This window comes from Phaenicophaeus curvirostris, chromosome 5 (genome assembly GCF_032191515.1).
Source record: "Phaenicophaeus curvirostris isolate KB17595 chromosome 5, BPBGC_Pcur_1.0, whole genome shotgun sequence".
Lineage (NCBI taxonomy): Eukaryota > Metazoa > Chordata > Aves > Cuculiformes > Cuculidae > Phaenicophaeus > Phaenicophaeus curvirostris.
Window position 1 is genome coordinate 19,480,580 of NC_091396.1, and position 22,332 is coordinate 19,502,911.

General features: G+C 39.0%; 1 protein-coding gene across 1 annotated transcript in view; it reads left to right on the top strand.

The window, feature by feature from the left end:
* The window catches only part of CHID1 (chitinase domain containing 1), a 110,688-nt gene extending 98,680 nt beyond the window's left edge, over positions 1 to 12,008 (top strand). Inside the window, exons 10-12 of the mRNA XM_069857850.1 lie at positions 4,782 to 4,862; positions 8,171 to 8,213; positions 11,762 to 12,008. Coding sequence (XP_069713951.1) covers positions 4,782 to 4,862; positions 8,171 to 8,213; positions 11,762 to 11,860 — 223 coding nt within the window. The 3' untranslated portion in view covers positions 11,861 to 12,008. The remainder of the gene's footprint in view (positions 1 to 4,781; positions 4,863 to 8,170; positions 8,214 to 11,761) is intronic.
* The last annotated feature ends 10,324 nt before the right edge of the window (positions 12,009 to 22,332 follow it).

Genomic DNA, 22,332 nt, shown 5'->3' on the forward strand with positions numbered 1-22,332 from the left:
CATACAGTGTCCCAATGTACACAAAGTAGTGGGGAGACTGACCAGTACTATTTGGAAGATATCCATAGGAGTACTACCATGAAAATGGTCTGGAGGTGTTTCTGTATATTTGTTTTGTGTCAGAAATCTAAGCTCTTGAGCTTTAGAATATGTCCTTCTATGTAATTTCTCTTGCTTTGATTAAGAGATTCAACTCCCGGAGAAGGAGGAAAATGGACCCTGTCTAGTTGAGTCTAAAACATTTCTTGCCATGCATAGGCACTGTTGATGGTCGCAGTTATGTAAATGCAATTCCTGGTAAGCTCAGGGTTTAATAACTAAGTTAAGTCTACTGTAATGGAAGCAGACTGAAAAGAAAATTTGTGGTGTTAATTTTAAAGCTGAATAGTATTTTTTATCCTTTGACTGAATCACTCAAGTTTGCTGTGGTGTAAGAAGCTCAATTTGCTGCAGCAGGAGCAAATTATTAGAGATCATGCTTCTAGTCACAGTTCGGTTCATGTGAGACCTGAGGAGAAAATGTAAAGTGTTAGAAAAGAGCATCAAAATGGGATGCTCAGTGGTTTCCTTTTCACTGATGCTTTTCTGTTGAAAAGCAACTCAGGACTAGTAAAGCAAAGCACCCGAGGACTAAAAATGTTAACCCTCATAAATAAATCCTCATCTAAAAATTATATGTGAAGATAAATATTTCCCTAGAATGTATATTCTTGTTGCAAAAGATATACTAGACACTTGATATTTTATATCCGTGGTTACCCATGAAGATAAATACCTTCTTCAAGGGTACTATAGATCATGGTTTTTACTGTAACATATTCTAGTGCCATACCATTTTTCATGTTTTGGAAGAAAAGAAAAAGGAACACCAGCCATAAATCCTGAGAACTTTTCTTCTGGATCCTTTATTTATTAGTTGAATGCACAGCAAAGTGTAGTGGTGTGTAGATGTTGCCATATTAATGTTGTTCATAGACAGACATCTTTGGCAGGAACTGGCTTTACAAGTACTCCATCATATGTACATTTTGGCTTCTCATTTACTTTACAGAAAGCAGTGTTTGTTTTAGTCCAGCCTGACCAGTAGGTTAGTAAACAGGAGTATGAAAGTCATAAGAATAGTAGTTGGTGTCTGTAGACCCAAGAAGGTCCTTTTTGACAGAAGTTGCTGTAAATTGCAGTAAAACACTGCAGATTTGAAGTTCTGTATGAAAGGTGTCGGGCAGACTTAAAATTGTTCCCATATGATTTTGTGTTCTCTAGCCATTTTTTCACAAGGTCTTCATTTTCAAACATTCAAAACCCAGTTATGACAACTGAATTGATACTTGAGCTGCTTGTCTATTGTCAGGAGGGAAGGATTTGGGGAACAAAAATAATGCTTTTGTTACGTTAAAACCAGACCTATTTAAACATGCAGGAATGGCAGTTTTCTGTTTGAGAACAAGTATTTGCAAGGTGACTATGCAGGTAAAATCTGCCTTTCGTTGCTGTTCCACTGCCTATTACTAGGGCAATAGAAAGCCTACATGGAACAGCTCTGATTTGTTGCTGCAACTTTTCCAGGATCTTCACAGCATCCTCACTATCTGGCTCAAAAACATGAAACTTGCCTTTCAGAAGCATTGAGTATGCAGTTGCAATTGAAGTAAACAGGAGCTTGCTGTTTTGAACGTTGTACTTTGAATGATTTTGTACTTAGTAGAGACAATGTAAAACCCAAATGAATATGACTCTAGTGGGTCCCTGTCACACCCCGAAAGGCCAACAGAGTAGGACCCAGAATTGTATTTAAACATTCAGTTTATTACCTATAATGTTACAATTCTAAGTCAAGAATATAAGCTTAAGTTTAGACCAAAATTAGCATCCTATAAGGGCTTGGGAAGGACCATACAACCTGTACAGAGTTCAGTGATAGAGTCTTTAGATGGTTCCTCGAAGCTGCTGCATGTGAAGTTTCTGCAAACGCTCTGGGTCGGTGTCCGTGGGTTGCAAACAACATCGGGGTGGGGAATGGGGTCTCAGGCCAGCTGAGAGGGAGCTCCAATTTCTGCTTGCTCCTGTCAGTCTTTTATAGTTTGTTCTGAATATCTGGGGTCCCAGTCGGCCCAGTTTTATCAGTAGTGCCAGTGGTCTGAGAAACAATGGATTGTCACGCAGCCCCCACCAGTGTGTATGAATCCAGGCAATTCTGGGGTCGTAGATCAGGATATTCCCATTGCGAGGAACTCATATATCTTATTAATAGTTTTGGTTTTGAGGGCCACTTCTGAATCTTGTTTTGTTTCACAGTTAGGATGTATATCCGCACACCTGTGTTGGTATGTGGAATAGGGGGGTCTCATGGGCCAGTTTGATCATTCTGATAGGCAAAACGAGTGGCAGAGACATAATTGCCCATTCTCCTAGACTTATATTTGCTGCACAGATGGGCTTTGAGATGGCCGCTGATACGGAGTGGCCACCAGACCTCTGTCTGGTTCCGTTCCACATCGCTGACTCGGTAAAGCAGGAGCCCACTTCAGCAACTTGGGGGGTGTTGGGGGGGGTTGGGGCGGGATATGTCAGTCCCCCAGAATTAACGGGCAGTAGTGACAGTTTTGGGACTAATATTTCTTTTTTTTCTCCAGCTCAGGCTTGGAACTAGTCTTATCATCACAGATGTGATTTGAATATGAACTTGTTCATTTTTGCTCGTACATACCATGATTATAAATGCCTAGAGGCATTTCAGGGAAATAAATTAAAGGGAAATAAATTTTCTGGTCAGGATAGGTTCTCATTAAACATGGTCCATGCCCGAACAGCTTTAAAATAATAATATACCTTATATATAATAGGCTATAATAATTGCTTCAAGTTGCAATTCTAATTTTAAAAATTTTTCATATGTATGTAGAACACTCTTTAATTGTGTTGGGATTTTTAACAAGTGAAATTAGGATTTCCAATCTAGAGTCATACGCTCAGAAATAAAGCTGTGTACCAGGATATCTTGGGTGGTAAATCTTGTCTTCTGGGCTGTAACATCTGGCCCCATGTTCTGTGTGACTGTTGCCGCCTGTCATTGTTGAAGTCACCATTCAGGAATGGGGCAAGGTGTTAAAAGCTATCCGTGAATTTTAAATATACAAAACTAGATCTCTTTGCGTATTTCTCTAGTGGGGCAAATTAAACTTTTGTATATTTTAAACAGGAATGGGCAGATTCCAAGGTTTAACTTGCATTATTTGAAAAGGTGCATGTGTGTAGTAAGGAAGAGTGCAATAACTGCCACCATGTGTTTCCCTGTGTAGATACTTACGCAGCATGCCTGGCTTGGATTTATTTGACCTAAATACAAAATGAAAATCTTTCTTAAAGCTGCTAGAAGTAGCAAGCCACAGCAAAAGAGAGAAGATACTTTCTGCAGTGCTGAATGTTGTAATTGCATTTAAAGTAATACGGAAGGACAGAATAAATCTTTTCTCACTGAGAAATACAAACTTTTTTTCCTTTTTTTTTGAGGTGTATAGTAAGGTGGCATTTCAGCACTGATGGAGTCAGGAGAGTGGCTGATAGAAATCAGTTATAACATCTTTTACATAGGAGATGGAAGTTTCTTATTTGAAAATAAAACTATTTGAAGGCAAATTTCTCCATGCAATTCCTGTCATGAGCAGAGAAATTATTAGAAGAATTATACGTTGTGGAAGACATAGTTTTGATAGATTTTGCAAAAACTGTGTTTGCCTGTGATAGCTTTATATGAGCACTGATAATGAGGCTTTGATTTCAAACTCCTGATACAATCCCCAAGGGGAGAAAAAAGAAACATGGTGCTTGACCTGTGGCCAGATAGACTCCCTAATGTTTAGTTAGGCAAGTTTTCAGCTGAGTAAGTTTCAGCCTTCTTGTTGGCCAAAGATGCAGGTTTAAAAGATGTAGAAGAGACAGAGAAGCATGTGCTAAAGACTTCTCATATTTCTGTGACACACATGTGGCCTGTTATCGGTGGTGGTTGCTTGCCATCTGGTCTTCTTACACGAGGCAGCAAGCAGCATTTTTTCTGTTGTGCAGTCAGAAATGCAGACACAAGGAGATGCTGTCTCTACACTGAGACTATACTGTGAGCTAACCAAGAACACAAATTTATAGCATACTGACTATTCCACAAGTGTTCCCTGTGCAGTTTTTTGGGTACAAGCAGTACTCTGTCCTCCCTTTGTGTTAAGGAGCATGAGATTGGTCATCCCTCATTCAAAATGCCCGTGCAAAAGAACAATGCCAAGAACCTAATGGTGGAGAAAATCCATATGCAGTTACTTAGCAGTAACTTTTCCTTGACAACAAGCTCTTTTGTAATTTCATTTTTAGAAGATTAACTAAGCGTGTTTTATAGGGAACTTTTATAATCACATAGTAGTGGTTTATAATTAAGAATTGCATTGATTAGCCTTGGAGGACACAATTCGGTACAGCCTAGGGATGACTTCAGTTCCAGTGCAATGGAGTATAGGAATCAGACTGTAGATCTTCATGCACCTTCTAGGCCTTCGTGCACCTTTATGGATTTGTCAGTTGATGAAAATTAATTCACTGCTTAAAAAAAAGCTTAAAAATGCAAACATAACAAATTTTAAAGTGGCTGAGGAAATTAGTTGTCAGCAAGAATATATCTTTGATACAGTGTTCAACATCTAAACATTATAAACCTGCTTTTTCAGAAATTTATGCAATGTAATTTCGTAACTGCTTTTTAGAAAAGTTAATTTCATTTCTATGTTTCTAATTTGTAGGTACATTGAAACCTTGAAAGAGCACAAACCGAAAATTATCTGGGATGAACAAATTGCTGAACACTACTTTGAATACAAAAAGTGAGTGACAATTATTAGCTTACTGTTCTGCAAGTATTTTTGTGCATGGCCCAATACACAATGAATTACCAGCTAACTGTAGTATGCAATTCAGCAAATGGAAATTCTGCTGTTTGTGATCTGCATGTCAACACTGAACTGCAGCATAAAAAAAGAGTGCTTCAGGCAAGAGAAGTAAATCAGATGATTAATGAAATGACATAAGCTAAAACAGTTTTTAGAAGAGAAGTCTGATCAGTCATATCCTCAGAAGTTATCTGTCAGTTATCTGCTGAGTGTCAGTTAATCAGCAGCTTTGAGATTAGTCCTGTGAACTGGTGGGTGATTACCAATAACTGGGCCAAAAATAGTTCTGAGAAAAATCTGTGGAACAAGAACCTGGTCTTACAAGTCCTACTGATAAGATTGGCCAAGCAACAGGCTTCCACTTAACAGAATGGGCTGTAGAGAGGGATAATGAGAATAATATCAAGTGGCTTCCTCATAAAGCTTTGAAAAGGACTGAGAACGTGAAGGGAAAGGGTAATAACTTCCTTTGTCATCTCTCTTTCATCATGAAATGACAAGTCAATTCCTGATGTTGTGAAAAAAAACTCTATTTAAAACAGCTTTTAACAACCCCCCAGCAACATCGTATTAAGCTTCAGTGATAATTTGCTGGTTTTGTATGCAAATATACAAAAATATGGTAAAATTATACAAACAAAATCCTACTACTTCCAAAACACTGTGCCTTGTTTATTACTCAAAGTGAAGAAGACACACCACTAAAAACAAGACTGAAACACATTTTAGGGTGCCTCAAAGAAAAAAAATGGAACTACTTTGTTATTTACAAAATACCTTCTTGATTTAAATATTTTTAAATGTATTTAAAAAAAAGAAAAAAAATGTCCTGCTATTATATATTTAGGTTAATTTTCAAGGTTTGTTTCAGTCTATAATTTTCTCCTGACTTCTCAGCAACACATATTTCTTATTGCAAATAAAAAAATGTTTACCTTATTTACCCTTATGGTTTGTATGAAACGACTTGGATCTGTGTTCCCTCATATTTAATTCTTTGGTATCCTGCTGTAAAATTATTTTGTGCCAAACAATCACAAGTTTTTTCATATTAACTAAAGAGCAATAAATTAAAAGCTTTGTTTCACTGATTTTTAATGGAGAGTCCAGCTGGAGACACAATGGCTGCTGGATGAAAATTTGCTCCGAACAGAGTAAATCTGAGGGTTCTGCTTGAATGGCATGCTTCTGGGATTCATTTCTGGAACGCATTTCCTGAATGTCTCCTTGTAAACGGAATGTGTGGGAAAGGGGTAGCTTGTCAGTAGTATCACAGCATTTACTTTTGAAAGCAAATCTTTGGAGATGCCTGTTTGTAGGCTTTCTGGGGGAATTTTGATGCATAAAGCATACTGGATCTGAAAGTCACTCTAAACTTCTTGTGCTGCACTGTGCTTGGCAGGTGGCCTTGTTGCTCAGCATGCCTGCAGTGGTTCAGCCAGCTGCAGGGAGGCATTATTTAAGGGAACTCTTTTCCAGATACCACTTTGGTTTGCAAATGTTCAGTTACATTTTAAGGAGATGGCATCCAAGCCTGAAATATGCTTCACTGGTGAAGCATTTCACCTGGAAATTTTGTGTTTCTGCAGTTGCTAAGAAATTAAATCATCAATCTTAAAGCAAAGCACAGCTAATGATTTTCATGTAGCAGGCAGAGACTAACTATTACAGATAGTTACAGAAATCTGTTGTCTCTGAGTGCTTGTCCCAATGCACTTTACAGGTAAGTATGTGTTTAAGTAAGCTGGGAGATTTTAGGAGCAATGCCTACTTGATCTGTTCATGCACTTATCATTTACTCCTACTCTAACTGATCAAGTGGTGCTGTGAGACCACTTATAACTCATCCTTCTCATTATTAGGGGTTTAAAATGCAGCCTTGGTATCTGTGCCCAGTGTAGCTTGCCCTGTCTGTATATTTTATAAAGCTAGTGTTTAATTTAACCTGAAAGATGGTAATTTGGGGAATTGGGGAAAATCTTTCACAGTCTGCATCTGACAGCCAAATGTCTTCATCTTTTTCAGATGGATATTTAGTACCTGTCTTTTGCAATCTGACATGTTTATAATCCAGTTTTAACAAGATATCTCAGTGTATTTGCTTAAATCTATATCAAAACACATCTCTGTTGTGAGATCTGTTCTTGGATCCTGTATTTTCACTGTCAGCCTTTTCATCTCTTTTATGAGTTGTCCTCTTTCAAGCACACTGGCATGGGGTAAATAAGTGTTGTGGTTTAGCTCCAGCCAGCAACAAAGTACCGTGTGGCTGTCCATTCACTCCTTCCCCTCAGTGGGGTGGGAAAGAGAATCAGAAAGAAAAATGTAAAAATAACCCCTTGGCCAACTCCAGTTGGAAAAAGTTACCTGATTTCTTCCCAAACGTTATTTAGGAAACTGTTCTGTGATCTTTAGATGATTTGAAAGGCCTTATCCTGAAGCCTGTTAAGGAATCCTTTAGATAACTGGGGATTTTCGTTACTGTAATTGTTGCATGATGCTGTGCAAAGACTCCTTTATCAGGTCTTTGACTCTATGCAGTCACGTTTTGAACTTTCTAACTTTCCAGCTACAAGCATTGTCAAAGCCCATTTAAGTAGGATGGTTTTGTTGGGAGGACCTTTCTGACAAATACTCCTGGAACTGATACCTTCAGGACAGTACCATGGTTGCATAATTGCCTTTTAGATATCTTACATACCTTCTCTTAGTGGCTTTTCTTTCCCCACCACTTTGAGTTTACGTACTGTGGTATGTTTTTATCTACAGCAAAAAAAGGGGCAGGAGTTGAAGTTCTTATGTGCAGTAGAAAAGGAAGAGAAGTACAGAAGATTTTGGCCCTACCCTGCCCTCAGTAGAATGAGTAACGAAGGTGCAAGCATGGAAGTTGATGGCAAAAGTGTCTTGATTTCAAAGACAGAGTGCCTCGGCATCCATAGTGGGATGGACACTAGGCAAGAAATCTCAAAGATATGAGCTACTAAATGGCAAGCAGTATCTGTCTTCGGTATGGGCTTTTGATTATAGCTCATGTGCTGAACGTACTGGCATACATACTGAACATACATACCTCATTTTTAATAGCAATATCTTCTTCAAAATAAGAACAATAGTTTTCTTCAGCATTGTCTATGTTTCCTTTTTGTGGGAAGGAATGCTTGGGTTTGAATTCAAGCCTCAGATAAAAATCCTATGGGAATCTATCAAAGCTATTGTGACTATTTGGTTTTACTGTTTTGCAGAAATAAAGGAGGAAAACATGCTGTCTTCTACCCAACACTGAAGGTAAGTGCCATTTTTTCAGGTCAGATGGCTGTAAGAGGAAAGAGATGTTTAATTGACTTATTTCATTATTGAGAAACTACAGAAAATGCAGAACTGTGTTTAGGTTTTGGGGAGTTTACCCTCATGTAGTTATTATGATTCAAAGCTTCAGCTGCCTAAACAAGAAGATTGGTTTTTTTCTGTCATCTTGTGCATAATGGGGTTTTGGAATCTTTGAAGATTAGCCGTGTCTAAAGATAAGACTCACCAAGGCAAACCAGTGCTCTGAGAGGATCTATTCAAGTGCATAGTTCATGTGCTAACAGAAATGCTGATTGTCGGACAAGAGCCTGAAGACATTTTCCTTCTGATCGTATTGGCAGTAAACTTGGGGAACTTTTGCTTTCCTTTGTAATGGAGTCCTGATTCTCCCTGTCACCCTGCAACACCCTGTTTTCTTTAGTTCTGTTTCCCTTCATTTTCTGTTTCAGTGAATACTGCTGACTCACAAAAGCAGGACTCTGCTTCAATCCCTCCCCTCCGAAAAAAACAGATAGGAAGTTCTAACATCTGTAGGCACCCACAATCAAGGTCTGCAAGGAGCAGCATGCAGTGGATACTGCAAAATAAACGACAAGTGCTTTTAGTGGGTGACACTCTGTTTAAGGGGCATTGAGACGCCCATTTGCCAGCCTGAGAGGGAGTCATGAGAGGTATGATGGAGTTAAGGTGTGAGATACTGCTGAAAGGGTGCCACAGCTTGTAAAGAACGGACTACTATCCATTGCTACTCTCTTGTGTGGGCACAAATAACACCACAAGCCAGAACCTGGGCAGAATCAAGGAAGCCTAGAAAGCCCTGGGAGTGAAAAAGTGAAGAGTATTGGTGCCCAAGTTATCTTTTCTTCCATTTTACAATGGAAGAGTGAAGACAGAAATAGACATATAATGCAAATCAACTTCTGGTGCCGTGGGCTGGTGCCGTCATAAGGGTTTTGGCTTTTATGACAATGGGACTATAGCCTGTTATGGAGGGACAGGATCTGCCTGTCCAGAAGATGCAAGGAAATCTTTGGCAGCAGGATGGCCAACTTGGTGAGGCAGGCTTTAAACTGAAGGACTCAGAGGATGGGGCACAAAGTGGCCAGTGCTCACGCCATTGCATCCAGCTGGAGAATAAACCAGGCTAATCAGTGCAGTGACAACTGATCTTTATTTGCCTCGCAAGATGAGAACCAGACCAGCCACCTCAAGTGTATGTGTGCACTCAGCCTTGGGGAACAAATAGAAGGAACTGGAGCTCTGCCCTCAGGCAGGAAGTTATGATATAGGAATAACTGAAACATGGTGGGACAATTAACATGACTGGAGGATCATGATGGATGGATTTAGGGCCTTCTTAAGACAGGCAGGGAAGAAGAGGAGGAGGAGTCGCACTGTATGACGATTATTGAAGACCTATCAAATGCCTGTAGGACAAGGTCGAAGGGGTCATCTCCAAGGAGGATTTTACAGTAGGCAGCTGCTGCTGACCTCCAAACCACAAGCAGATCAATGAAGCAATATTAGGGTCATTTAAGCAAGCTTTGGGTTAACAGAACCTGGTTCTTCTGGGTGACTTCAACTATTCAGGCATTTGTTGGAAGAAAAATACAGCAGTTCACAACATCTATCAATTTGTGGAATGCATAGAGCACTGCTTCCTCATATAAATGTTAGATGTGCCAACCAGGAATGAGACATTGCTGGATTTGCTACTCATAAACCAAGAAAACCTGCTTTGTAATATTTTGGTTAGTGATAGCCTTGGCTGCAGTGATCACAATATTGTGGAGTTTGGGATCCTGCGGAGCACACTGAGGTTTAGTACTAAGACAAATTTTTTTTAGATTTCAGAAGAGCAAACTTCAGCTCACTCAGAACTCATTTGGGAGTGATTCTGTGGGAAGATTCCTTAGAAGATAAAGGAGCTGGTGAATGCTGGGAAATTTTCAAGAACGCTCTCCTGGAAGCACAGAAACAGTTCATCTCCTTAATATGGTTGCTTGCAGCCTTAGTTCCTAGGAAGCCATCTTTAGATTTTCTCAAAGCTATAGGCAGGATGTTAAGCCTCTGTAGGCTTTTAATATTGGAAGGGAATTGCTTATGTAGGGAATGTATATCATATTTATAGACAATAGAGACATTTTTTGTGGTTAAACTAGTGTGACATGACCCAAAGTTTTGTTTTTCTGAACAGGCTTGTTCTCTTAAGTTCCGTTAGTACAAGGCTTTTTTCCTTCATTAATCTAATAGTGGTGGAAGTAGCAGCACATACAGTATATTAATTACCACACCTAACTATGTTCCTGCTTAGTAGTACCTGTCTTAGAGTGTTAGAAGGTTTCATTGCGAACCTATCAGAGAAAAGGTAGATTGTGCTGCACGTTGTTATGCTATGGTTTTTTTGGATTTCACCTTGCTATTGTCAGTACTAACCAGGTTAGCAGCACTCATTCCCATACATTTCTTTCATTACTTCTTCTCTAACAGATACTTACCTGTGGTGGTTGGTGAATTTACGGAAAAGGGTTTTCTTTCCTGTTTCAACAAACTTGTAATGAAATATTTTCAGATTTGTATATTGGGACAAATCAAAGAGTTGTTCACAGAATGGTGATCAAGATTGTTGGCAAACACCTAATTTTATTATCCCATGAAAAGTGTGTTTCTTCCCAATTTTAATATAATAATTACTGGCAGGTTGCTCAAAATTTGTTTGTTCATGATTAGTTAAAAACAGTCATGCAGTCATGGATGCCAGGCCCAGTGATTCTGTTAATGATGCTTTGATACTTTGTTCTGTTTTCTATGGAAATGAGGTTTAAGCACATCCCTGGTGTAAGCAGTTTAAGCATTGCAGTGCTGCATTTCAAAGGAAGAAAATTTGAAAATAAAAGATTGAAAACCGGTTATTTTTATCATCTGAATGAAACATACGCAGCACTTGAATTGTGGCAGTTTCACTTTTAAACCAATGGCTAAACTAACTTTAAATCAATGGCTGGAGGTCAAATAGGGATACCTTTAAATATTACTCTCTCAGAATCTTTTTAAAATAGAATTGTGATAATGGGAATTGTGACTCTGTCCTGGGAGAAGGCAAGGGTAGGTGAGAGATCTTGATGGCGTTTGACAAGTTGTTTTAATTGTCCTTAGTGATGAAGTTTTATTTTACCCCTGAGACATTTCTGAGAAGAGTTAGAAATTCTGTACATTGTGAAATGATAGCCTAAATTAGACTAGTCCTTTGCACAGTTCATAAATCTGATTTATTTCTGTGGCATTTTGTCTATTTAGCTGGTTATCTTTTATTAGGTCATTGAATTAACTAGTGCAAGTATATGTTTCTTACTGAATAAATGCTTGTTAACCAGAGAGTATTTGAAATACAGGCTAGGGGGTTTTTTTGTGTCTGGTTCAAGGATAGATGTTTTTTAAAATGTCTTAGAATGACATGAAGAAATAACAACATGGACCATCAAATGTGTCTGACTAAAAGGTAATTGCTTTATGTGTCTTTGTCTTAGTCCATCCAGTTGCGCTTAGAGCTTGCAAAAGAATTGGGCACTGGAATATCCATCTGGGAACTGGGACAAGGACTGGATTATTTTTATGACCTGCTTTAAAATAAGAGACTTTATTTGCTTCATGGAGACTCCACCATCTTTGAGTATCCCGGAGAGGTGATTTTAAAAACTTTTTTTTGTAATTAATGTGATATCTGTATTAAACTTGAATTTTTCCCAATAAAGAACCTTTGCTGATTTGCAACACAGATGTGATTGTTGGTATCTGATAAAATTCAGAGGAAAAAAACCTCCACAAAACCAAACAGAAATTTGTTTAAAGTTTCTGAATTCAGAGTAATTGAAAATAGACCAACGTAGCTGGGCTGCTGTTAGAGTTGAAAATACTTTCTGAAATGATTTCTACAAGAAATAAAACAGACAAGTTAGTGCATCTGATCAAAGTTTAAGACAATGACCTCTCAAACAATTACTGGTAATAACCAAAATGAACAAATAAATCCATCAGATTATGTCCAGCGAATTTAATATCTGCTGGACCCTTTCTTTGTGTCTTGTAGTCTTCTCCTAAGGTAAGTGAACATAAAATGTCAAGGAGGAGATTAATTTGACATCTTTTCCTCAACTTGAAAATCAAACACTGACAAGCTATGCTGTTAGTTCTGTTTTTTCATGTTAGTAAATTCTTTAAGTAGTTCAAAGTCAGTAATTTCAATTTATGACTTGTTTCTAAATTGGTTTTGTTACAAGAAATGCTTTGTGCTTTCTCTCTTCTGCTTAGCCTACATAGTGTCTCAGTTTACAGTGTTTAGCGCTAGTGCGTGATGCGTTAGTAGTTAGTTTGTGGAAACTGTAACATTTAGCAACATGACTGTAATTGAAATGAAATTAATTACATGGATATTCCCGAAAGAGAGAACCCCAGAGCTCTGACAGCCCCTTGGCTTAAGTAGGTGCTGTGAATGTGATCAGCATCTTTGTGCATTAAGCTGTCATTCTTCAGCTGTACACATTGGTGCTTTCAGCTCCATAATACAGAATTTTTATGAACCAAAAAGCTGTAACAACCTGTAAGTTTAAAAGCAACGCCAGAAAAACCCCTCCTGAAATGGTGTCCCTGCTTTTTGGTTTACAATATTTGTGTTTGTAGAAATACACAGGCATCAAGGCAGTTTCTTCTAAGGAACAAAGAGGTGCTGGGAAGGTGCTGGAAAGTTGATGAGGGTGTCATTGGTTACCAGCAGAGACTCAGGCAATAGATCTGTACTCCCACTTCTTCTCACCACTTAAGAGTTGTCACAAAGATAACTGCATTCCTCTGTTTGCATCCAGCCTTCCCAGTAATTAATCTCAGTAGGGAATTTATCTGCCCTTGCTGTTTTCAGCAGAATAAATCCCACTGTAATCCACCATTGATTAAAGAACTATTGATCTTCACCTCTCTGATTTAGTTCTGGCATCTCTTGACTTCTCACACTGCAAGTATCCAGCAGGGTTTACTAATCACGGTTCTTTCTTCTATACTGTTAGTAGTAAGATAATTTGTTACTTGAATCCCTGCGTTCAATTAACTTGAAATTTCTGTTTAGTACAAAAGCGATTTAAAGTCACTCTGGCAATGGTACCTAGAATACCATAAAAATTAAATTGTCTTTCACTGTTTCTTCTAGTTTCAGTGGCAATACTGAACCAGAAGGTCTCAGAAAAAATAGTAGTCTGTTAGAAATGAAGGGGTTGTGATCTGAAATGGCATCCATTTTCATTTTAGCTAGTAGGTAATTTTCAAAACTATGTGGGCAAGAAAATAATATTTCAGTTTAGCTTGTTGTTTCCTCTCTAGAAAAGATACATCATTTATCATGTTTCATAATTTCTATTATGTGATGATTCTTTATGGAATTCAAGATTCCTGTTTGTCTGTGAGTACAGCTATGTTAGATAAAAGTGTCTTTTCCTGCCTTCAAGATAGAATGAATACCTCTGTGTGTCAAAAAGATCATGCTAACCCTTGCTGCATCATAAAAAATAATGACCATATTAGAAGTACATTGGGATTTTAAGACATCCATGGTATATAGGTGCTTGAGGCCGAGGATGATGCATCATGTCTCTAAAGGCATAACATGTTTGTTGCTTTAGAAATAGTATTCCAAAAGAAACAAACTTGGCGTAATTCTTTATTTTGAAGTTCTCTATTAAAAGAAAACGTGAGCGCCAGAAGGCATGTGAACTCCAGAATGAGTGAAGATCGGCATTTGATGGATAGGTCTTACGTTCACTTACTTTTTCAGTGCATGGGAAAGTCGGGTTATCTTTTATAAGATATCAGAAGATCCACAGTGTGCCATCAGTGAGCCACTAGAAAAATAGGTTTCTTCTGCAATTTGCACCTCACTGCTTGTATGAAAAGATGAGAGAGATGCTGGTACGAAAGCGGATTCTGCAGAGCATCTGTTTTTATGACTTTCCCTCAGACAAGTGGGGAAAACTGAGCAAAGGGCAGAAGGTGGGTGGAAGTGTTGGAGTTGCACTGCTGTAAGGACCGTGGCAGGTGACTTTCATTCCCTCATTTCAAAAAAGAAAAGAAGTACTGTTTCACAATGCAAAGAAAGCATTTTTATAATGAAAAGACCCAGTTTTCTGTAAAGCAAAAAAAAAAAAAAAAAAAGTGTTTTCTTCCATAGAAGCAAGTACTCCACAAATGAGGGCCTTGCAGGGCAAGGCCAAAGATGTTGAACTTAAAAAATCAAGGGTATGACTGGGGAGAAATATATAGTATTCTATTAAAACAGCTTACATCTAGTACAGCAAGTGGTGAAATGGAAATGTGTTTATTTCAACAGAATATTTAATCATTCCTTTTAATAAGATACATCTAAGAGAAAAAAGCTGTGCTCTGTAACCTTGTTCTGTTGCAAGAAACATTTCTGTGTATCATTGTAGGATTGCAGGTGCTATGAACATAAAGGTATCTTTTAGTTACCTGATGCAAAATGGAGCTTTCTTCCAACTGACCTTTGCTCTTGTCTTTCCCTGTGTGTCACTTTTATGCATTGGCTGAGAAAAAGAAATAGCAGCTGATTCTGGTGCAGCTGGCCTTTGATATGAATCTACTGTTTCTATTGTCAATTATTGTCCCACACATCATTTTAATAGTTGCCAAAAGGTTTTTATTTTTCTGTATACAACTAAGTGTTTTATCAAGACAGAAAAGAACACTTGATCTGATTACTTTCAGGATCACGTGAACTACACTCCTGGGATAACAACATTGCATCTTATCTCAGGAAACATGTCTCTTGTGGTACATGTATCTGTCTTGGAAACTGGAGGTGCCATAGAGTCTTTGTAATCAGAAACAGTTTAAACAGAGAATTGTGGAAAATAAATTGTTTAGCCTGTCTCATTGTGAGATGCTACTTCTTCAAGGAAGATTGCTCTGATACCTTGTTTTATAGTTCCTTTTGCTATCATATCAAGGTGTCAAACTCAGAATTAACTGTAGCTTCCAGGCAAGGAATTGGGATTGAAAGAGAAGAGGTAGGGTAGACCTAAGGAGGACAATAGGAAAACAGCTTCTTTAACAACTACTTATTACTTAGAAGTTGAGCAAGTTGTAAGACATTAGTGTTGTTTATAGGCTTGGGTGAAAATATAAAATACGTTTTCTGTTCCTACCATGAGCTCATAGTAGGTGATTATTTTTAAGAGTGGGATGGTGTTTTGTGCATACCTCTCTGTGGAAGCTGCCAAGTTAATGGGCGATCGTGGGAACTGTAATTACAGTCTCTCCAGAATTTGGAAGTGTCTTTGAAGTTTACTGTTTTGATTAATATACTGTACAGCTGTTGGACTTCAGTTAAACAAGTGGCAGCACGAAGCAGATTGAGTCTACCTCTGCAGCTTAAAGAGGTTATACATCACTATTTCCTGAAAAATCTCTTTCCCACAGTGACCTCTTTTTTATGTAGTAATTGCAAATTAACTGAGCCTGAATTAGAGACTTGTAGTCTACCAGGTAAGCACTTTGACTCTGTGTGTTGGGGAAAAATATATCTTCTGTTTAGGAAAAAAAATAAAATCTTTAATATGAATAAATAACTGGAATAGTATTTGATTAACATTCCTGAAACAAAAATTTGTGAAAATAAATAGCATCACTTATCTTGTTAGTATTTGAGAAATATGCCTTTAAATGTATTCTATTAGAATGATAACATTAGAACAGAATGTTATTTTACAAAAAAATGTGGAAGACTGGAATCAAAGTTTCAAAATTGAAAACAATTAGTCCTACATTCGTACATGTGTCAGTTACCTTTTGTGGTAATGTTTACTCAGTTATGTAACTTAATAAATTATTTTAGATAAAAGACTGTAGAAAATCTTATACATGAAAAAAAATGTTTCTTACAATTTTTTAATGAAATAACCTCTTGCTCTGACTTCCAACATGTTAGAACTAATTCTCAACTCAACTGCTGAGAATAAAGCAGAGAGGCACTTTTGAGTTGCCTTCACATGGCACATAGATTATCATATTTTGATCCATCTGTTGTTTGGAGTTTAAGTAAGTTAAAATTTAGCAATTGTCTGATGTGGGAAGGCAAAATGTAAAATAAAATAAAATAAAATAAAATTCTGCCCCTCAGTGTATGAATTCTCAGCCGGCTGCCCAGGTGGGAGTAGAACTTAATCACAGGTCATTATCTTGCTCACCTGTTTTTCTGAAGAAGGGTAATGAAGCTCCAGTGAAAACATTCAGTGTAGATACGCAGCATATTGACTTCCTAGAGACTTCTTTGCTCTCCTGGTTTCATTTACCAGAAGCTGCTAATCACAACTGACATATATGTGGTAGAAGAAGAGCACAAACCCTTCAGTTTCTGGATTACATGCTGTGATTTTTTTTGTATAAGTAGCTTGCTGTAAGGCTTGCAAGATTGCTGTATTTTTCTGAATTCTTCATAAGCCAGTCACAATTTCTTGGAGCAGGGCTATCTAATGTTCCAGATCTGTCATCTTTTGCTGTGAAGTTCCTACTAAGTGTATGTTTGCAGCAGGGATTGCCTGATTGATACATCTCACCTTTGTCAAAGGTCAGTGTGTTTGGAATCGAAGTCATAAGATTATGCAGTTTCACTAGTTTCCTCCAGTAGATTTGGTAGTGGGCAGGTGTTGTTGGACTCTGCAACCTTAAAGGTTTTTTCCAGCCTAGCAATCCTGTGATTCTGTGATTCTAATATGTAAAATCTGTACGTTATGGCTACCTCTGCTGTTTATTGTACTAAAAAATATGAAATTGAATTTCAGTTTTGTTTCTTTATTGCATGTTTCTACAAGTGTTAAAGCAGCGCAAAAAACCCTCACAAATGTCACCAGTTTTCACTAAGCATTACTCTTTTTATTCTTCCATATTCCTGCATTTAGGAGTGGTATACTACTGTGATAGGAGCTTTTGTATAAAACAAGTGCTTATGTTGGTTTTGCTTTGTTATTTTATGCCGTTATGTGAAAAACCTCTGTGCCAATTCATTTTGCTCTCATTAAAACATCTGATAAATCTGGCTACGTGAAAGCCAAAGGGGCTTTGTTTTGACCTAGAGTTAGAGATAGTGATAAATCTGGTGGAGGTGTTTGGAGTTATTACTGCAGGCCAGTTCTACTCATGCAAGTAGACAAATAGTTTCCCCATAAATGGCAAACATCAGTCTTCACAAATATGTTGTGGTATGTGTTGGAACTGAAGATGAAACTTAAAATCAGACAGTTTTCAGGTAGCTTACTTGTATTACTAGCTGGAATTGTGTTTTTTTCAGTGATACCTTTAGAGTCACAGCATTAAATGGTTGTCTGCTGTATCAAGCCTTTCCATGCTGCTTCTGCTTTTTAACTCAGAACTTCCTATTAAAATTAAATTGCTTTTTATGTTAGCTTGGAATTGTTTTATATGGACTTTCTGTGTCAAACAGTGGCTCAGGATTTTAAATTGCATCTAATTCTTTTTTTCTTCTTTCATGTCAACCCTGAAGTTGTGGTTGATGTGAGGATGCAATCGCACACAAGAGACTGGCTGAGCTCATGTCTTGAAAGCCCAGTTTAGACACTTATTGACGATCTTAAAGCGCTGAAAATTAAAATATACCTTTAGTATTTGCTTTAGGATTTGAGATTACTGACTTTGATACAAGAGGGAATGGGCAGAAAGTTTTAAAAGTTTGGGGGTTTACTGAACCAGATTTTTTTAGTTATTTTAATGAGTTAAAAAAATACATGAAGTGATAGAGAGAATGTTCATCACTGCCAGCATGAAGAATTCCCTGTTCTCTCTAACATAGAGTGCTTAAAATTTCAGCATGAGCAAGGCCCCAGTTTTGTGTTCAGATTTAATCTTTTCTCATTGGCAGCAGCTATTGAGCTTATCTGCATGTGTTTTAGGAAAGCAAACTTCCAGGTGTTCAAGGAGTTAGTTAGCAGGGGCCCCTGGGAAACTGTTCTCGAGGACAAGGGAGCAGGACAGATCTGGCAGGTCTTTAAGAACATTTTCAATAGAGTGCAGGAGCTCCCATCCCCAGGTGTAAGAAGTTGGGAAAGGAAGGCAAGAGGCCAACAAGGATGAGAGCGAGAGGAGGGACAGGTTCCTGGGAAGAGTATAGGGTTGTTGCTGGGTTGTGTTGGTCTGTGGTCAGGAAGGCCAGGGCACAGCTGGAGCTGAACTTCACAAGGAATGCAAAGAATAATAGGAAGGGTTTCTGCAGGTGTGTCAGCAAGAAAAGGAAGATCAAAGGAATTGTCCTTCCACTGATAAGCATGACTAGGAAACTGGTAATATCAGATGAGGAGAAGGCCGAGGTACTCATCAACCTTTTTTCCCCAGTCTTTACTGGCAACCTCTCTTCTGACACCTCTCGAGTGGATGGACCTCAAGGCAGGGACTGGGGGATCAAAGTCCCTCCTACTGTAAGAGAAGATCAGGCTCAAGGCCACCTGAGGAACCTGAACATATGTAGGTCTATGGGATTCAATGAGATGCATCCCAGAGTCTTGAGGGAACTGGCTGATGTAGTTGTCAAGCTGTTCTCTGTGACATTTGAGAAGTCATGGCAGTCAGGTGAAATCCCTGGTGACTGGAAAAGGGGAAACATTGCACCCATTTTTAAAAAGGGTAAAAAGGAGGACCCTGGGAACTGCTGACCTGTCAGCCTCATGTCTGCCATGGAACTGATTGTGGAACAGATTCTTCTAGAAATTATGCTAAAGCAAATGGAGGACAGGGAGGTGATTTGAAACATGCAGTGTGGCTTCGTCAAGGGCGAGTCCTGCCTGACCAACCTAGTGGCCTTCTGTGATGGAATGACTGCATCAGTGGACAAGGGAAGAGCTACGGATGTCATCTGTTTGGATGTCCATAAGGCCTTTGGCATGGCAAAACACCCCCCACAACATCCTTCTCTCTGAATTGGAGAGACCTGGATTTGATGAGTGGATTATTGTGTGGATAAGGTATTAGATGGATGGTTGCATCCAGAGGGTGGTAGTCAGCAGCTTGATGCACAAATGGGGATCAGTGGAGAGTGGTGGCCCTCAGGGGTCTGTATCAGGACCTGTTCTGTTTTAGTATCATCATCAATGACATAGTGGAATTGAGTGCACCCTCAGCAAGTCTGAAGATGACACCAAGCTGAGTGGTGTGGTTGACTCACCTGAGGGATAGGATGATAGTCAGAGAGATCTGGACAAGCTCAAAAGGTGGGCTTGTGTAAACCTCATGATGTTCAACAAGGCTAAGAGCAAAATCCTGCATCTGAGTGGGGGCGGCTGCTGGTATTGATACAGGCTGGGGGATGAAGGGATTGAGAGCAGTCCTGTAGAAAAGGACTCAGGTGTACTGGTGGATGAAAAGCTGTATATAAGCTGGCACTGTGCACTTGCAGCCTGGAAGGCCAATCACATCCTGGGCTGTAATAAAAGAAGTGTGACCAGCATGGCAAGAGAGGTGATTCTGCCGCTCTGCTCTGCTCTGGTGAGACCCCACCTGGAGTATTGCATCCAGCTCTGGAGTCCTTAGGACAGGAAAGACAGGTTGGAACAGGTCCAGAGGAGGACCATGAAGATGGTCTGACAGAAGGAACACCTCTCCTGTGAAGACAGGCTGAGAGAGCTGGGCTTCTTCAGCCTGGAAGAAGAGAAAGCTGTGGAGAGACCTTACTGTGGTATTTTAGTACTTAAAGGGGGCTTATTACAAAGATGGGGACAGACATTTTAGAAGGGCCTGTAGTAATAGGACAAGGAGTAATGGTTTTAAACTAAAAGAGGACAGATTCAGAGTAGATATAAGGAAGGATTATTATTATTATTTTATTATGTGGGTGGTGAAACGCTGGAAGAGGTTGCTCAGAGAGGTGTTACATGCCCTATCCCTGGAAACATCTAATGTCAGATTGGAGAGGGCTCTGAGCAACCTAATCCAGTTGAAGATGTCCGTGTTCATTGCAGGCTGGTTGGACTAGATGGCCTTTAAGTCTCTTCCAACCCAAATCATTCTATGATTCTATGAACATTTAAGGTGGTGGGTAGGGCAGGAAGGGGAACAGTGCTTGTGGCTGCTTGAGAGAGGTGAGAGGGAGGGAGGGAACAGGGCAAAGCGATTACTTTCAGAGAAAAACACATTTTCTTCTTGTCTCCCTTCTGTAGGAGCAGCAGAGAACTGGATTTTACAATAACCCAAATCCCTGTGTTCCCAAGATTATCCCTGTGCATTTTTGAGCCTTGTCTTTCTTGGAGCTAAGGAATCTGAAATATTTTGGTAGTGTCAATGCAGTTTCCTTGGTATATACGTTTGTAAAAACTCAGGTTTCTCTCTGATGGCTTCTCCCCGTGCTTTTTATCAGAAAATTAAGTTATTGAGTGAAATTTGCAGATTGAATATTGTGAATATGCATTGCCTTCTCAGGTGCATATATTGGCATATGAATTTCAAGTGTATGCAGTATTAATTCCATTTATCAGGTATACGTGAAGCCTTTTCCCTCTCAGGAGCGTGGGATTGACAGGGGTAACTGTATTGATAAAAACAGGTAGGCTTTCCAGACTAAAGCATTAGAACAGGGCAGCGTTCAAAAATGCAGCCTGAAAGAGACCCAACAGACAAAGGATGAAGGGAAACAAAAGAGAAAATTACTTTTTCAGTGTTGAGTAGTAAGTCTGTCACAAAGTCAAATGGGAGCCAAGATTTTGGACTTATCTCCCATCATCTGGTAGCTAGACCCTGCTGCTGAGTTTAATATTGGAGACCAGAATAGGATCTTCTCAAAATCATTCGCTGCAGTGAGTTGGGATTGCGTGTCTGCTGAAGTGAACAGAGCATGCTGCCGTTCTTTGTGATACTGTGAGAAGTGATGAGTCCCTCCCCTCTCCACCACAGATTAAGGGAAAATGACATTGCTTGTACATAAGGAGACAAGTAACTCCACAAAGGATAAATGGAAATAGTAATTTACAGAGCATGTAATCAGGTGGAGAAATTAACTATACATAAGCCAGAAAGCTGCTGACAGCAGGATCTTTAAAATGCCTGAATTCTTTGCTAGCCATGAAATACTGATTATACCCTTTTAAGGCAGAATAATAGTGTTTTAGTCCTCCTGCCATTAGCTAAATTGTTATTCCCGTGAGGTGTCTTCTTTCAACTCCACAGCCCCAATATCTGAACTTTTTTTCTAGCATCTTGGCAGTTCTGCATATTCTGCATGTTACCTGGATAAGCTGAAAAAAAGGGAGAGAAGAAAGATCTGTCATGGATTATGTTTGCAGGCTAACCTTATGCTTTTTAATCTTCTTGCATATGTACTTCAGGGGATATGCTTCTCTCCTTTGACATTGTGTGGTCTATGTGTTCATGTGATATCGGAGTCAAATGGCTTCTCAGCTTTAATTTCCAAGCTCTTTTCTTTGTAAGTGAAAGCATTTTTTTTTTTTTGCTGGCATTCAGACACTGCTGGTGTTCAGGCAGCATCACTGCTTAAAGATTCCGCGGGCCGTGTTTTGTTTTCTAGGTTATTGTTTATAATTAAACCAGAATTTAGTAGTGCAGCTGCAGCTTGATTGCAGCTCTTTTAATGAATCTCAAACAAAAACGTAATCCTGCTTCATCTCCTGCAGTTGTGTTGACTTAGTGAGACTGGGAGGGATTGAAAGAAGTAATAATGCCTTTCCCCTGTCCTGCAGAAAATGTAGAACTGTTATTTGGAAGGACAGAGTAGATGCTGGTTCTGAATGATGAAAAGGAGAACAATTCTGAGAACAGCTTTGCTGTGAAGTTGTATAGCTCAGCCAGTTCTTACTGATAGTGCTACTTTTGTAATAATACCCTTCCATTCTTTAAGGTATTTCCACTGGCAGCGTCAAATAACTCACTTGAGGCTTTTCTGGAAGTAAATAGTTGCATCTGAGAGAGCTTACTTCAAATTTTGTAGCAAACCCAAAATAATGAAAGCTTTGCTTAGTGGGAAGCATTCTACAGTGCAGGTGTCAGGCACTTACTTAAATTTGGGCAGTTTCTTCATGGTGAT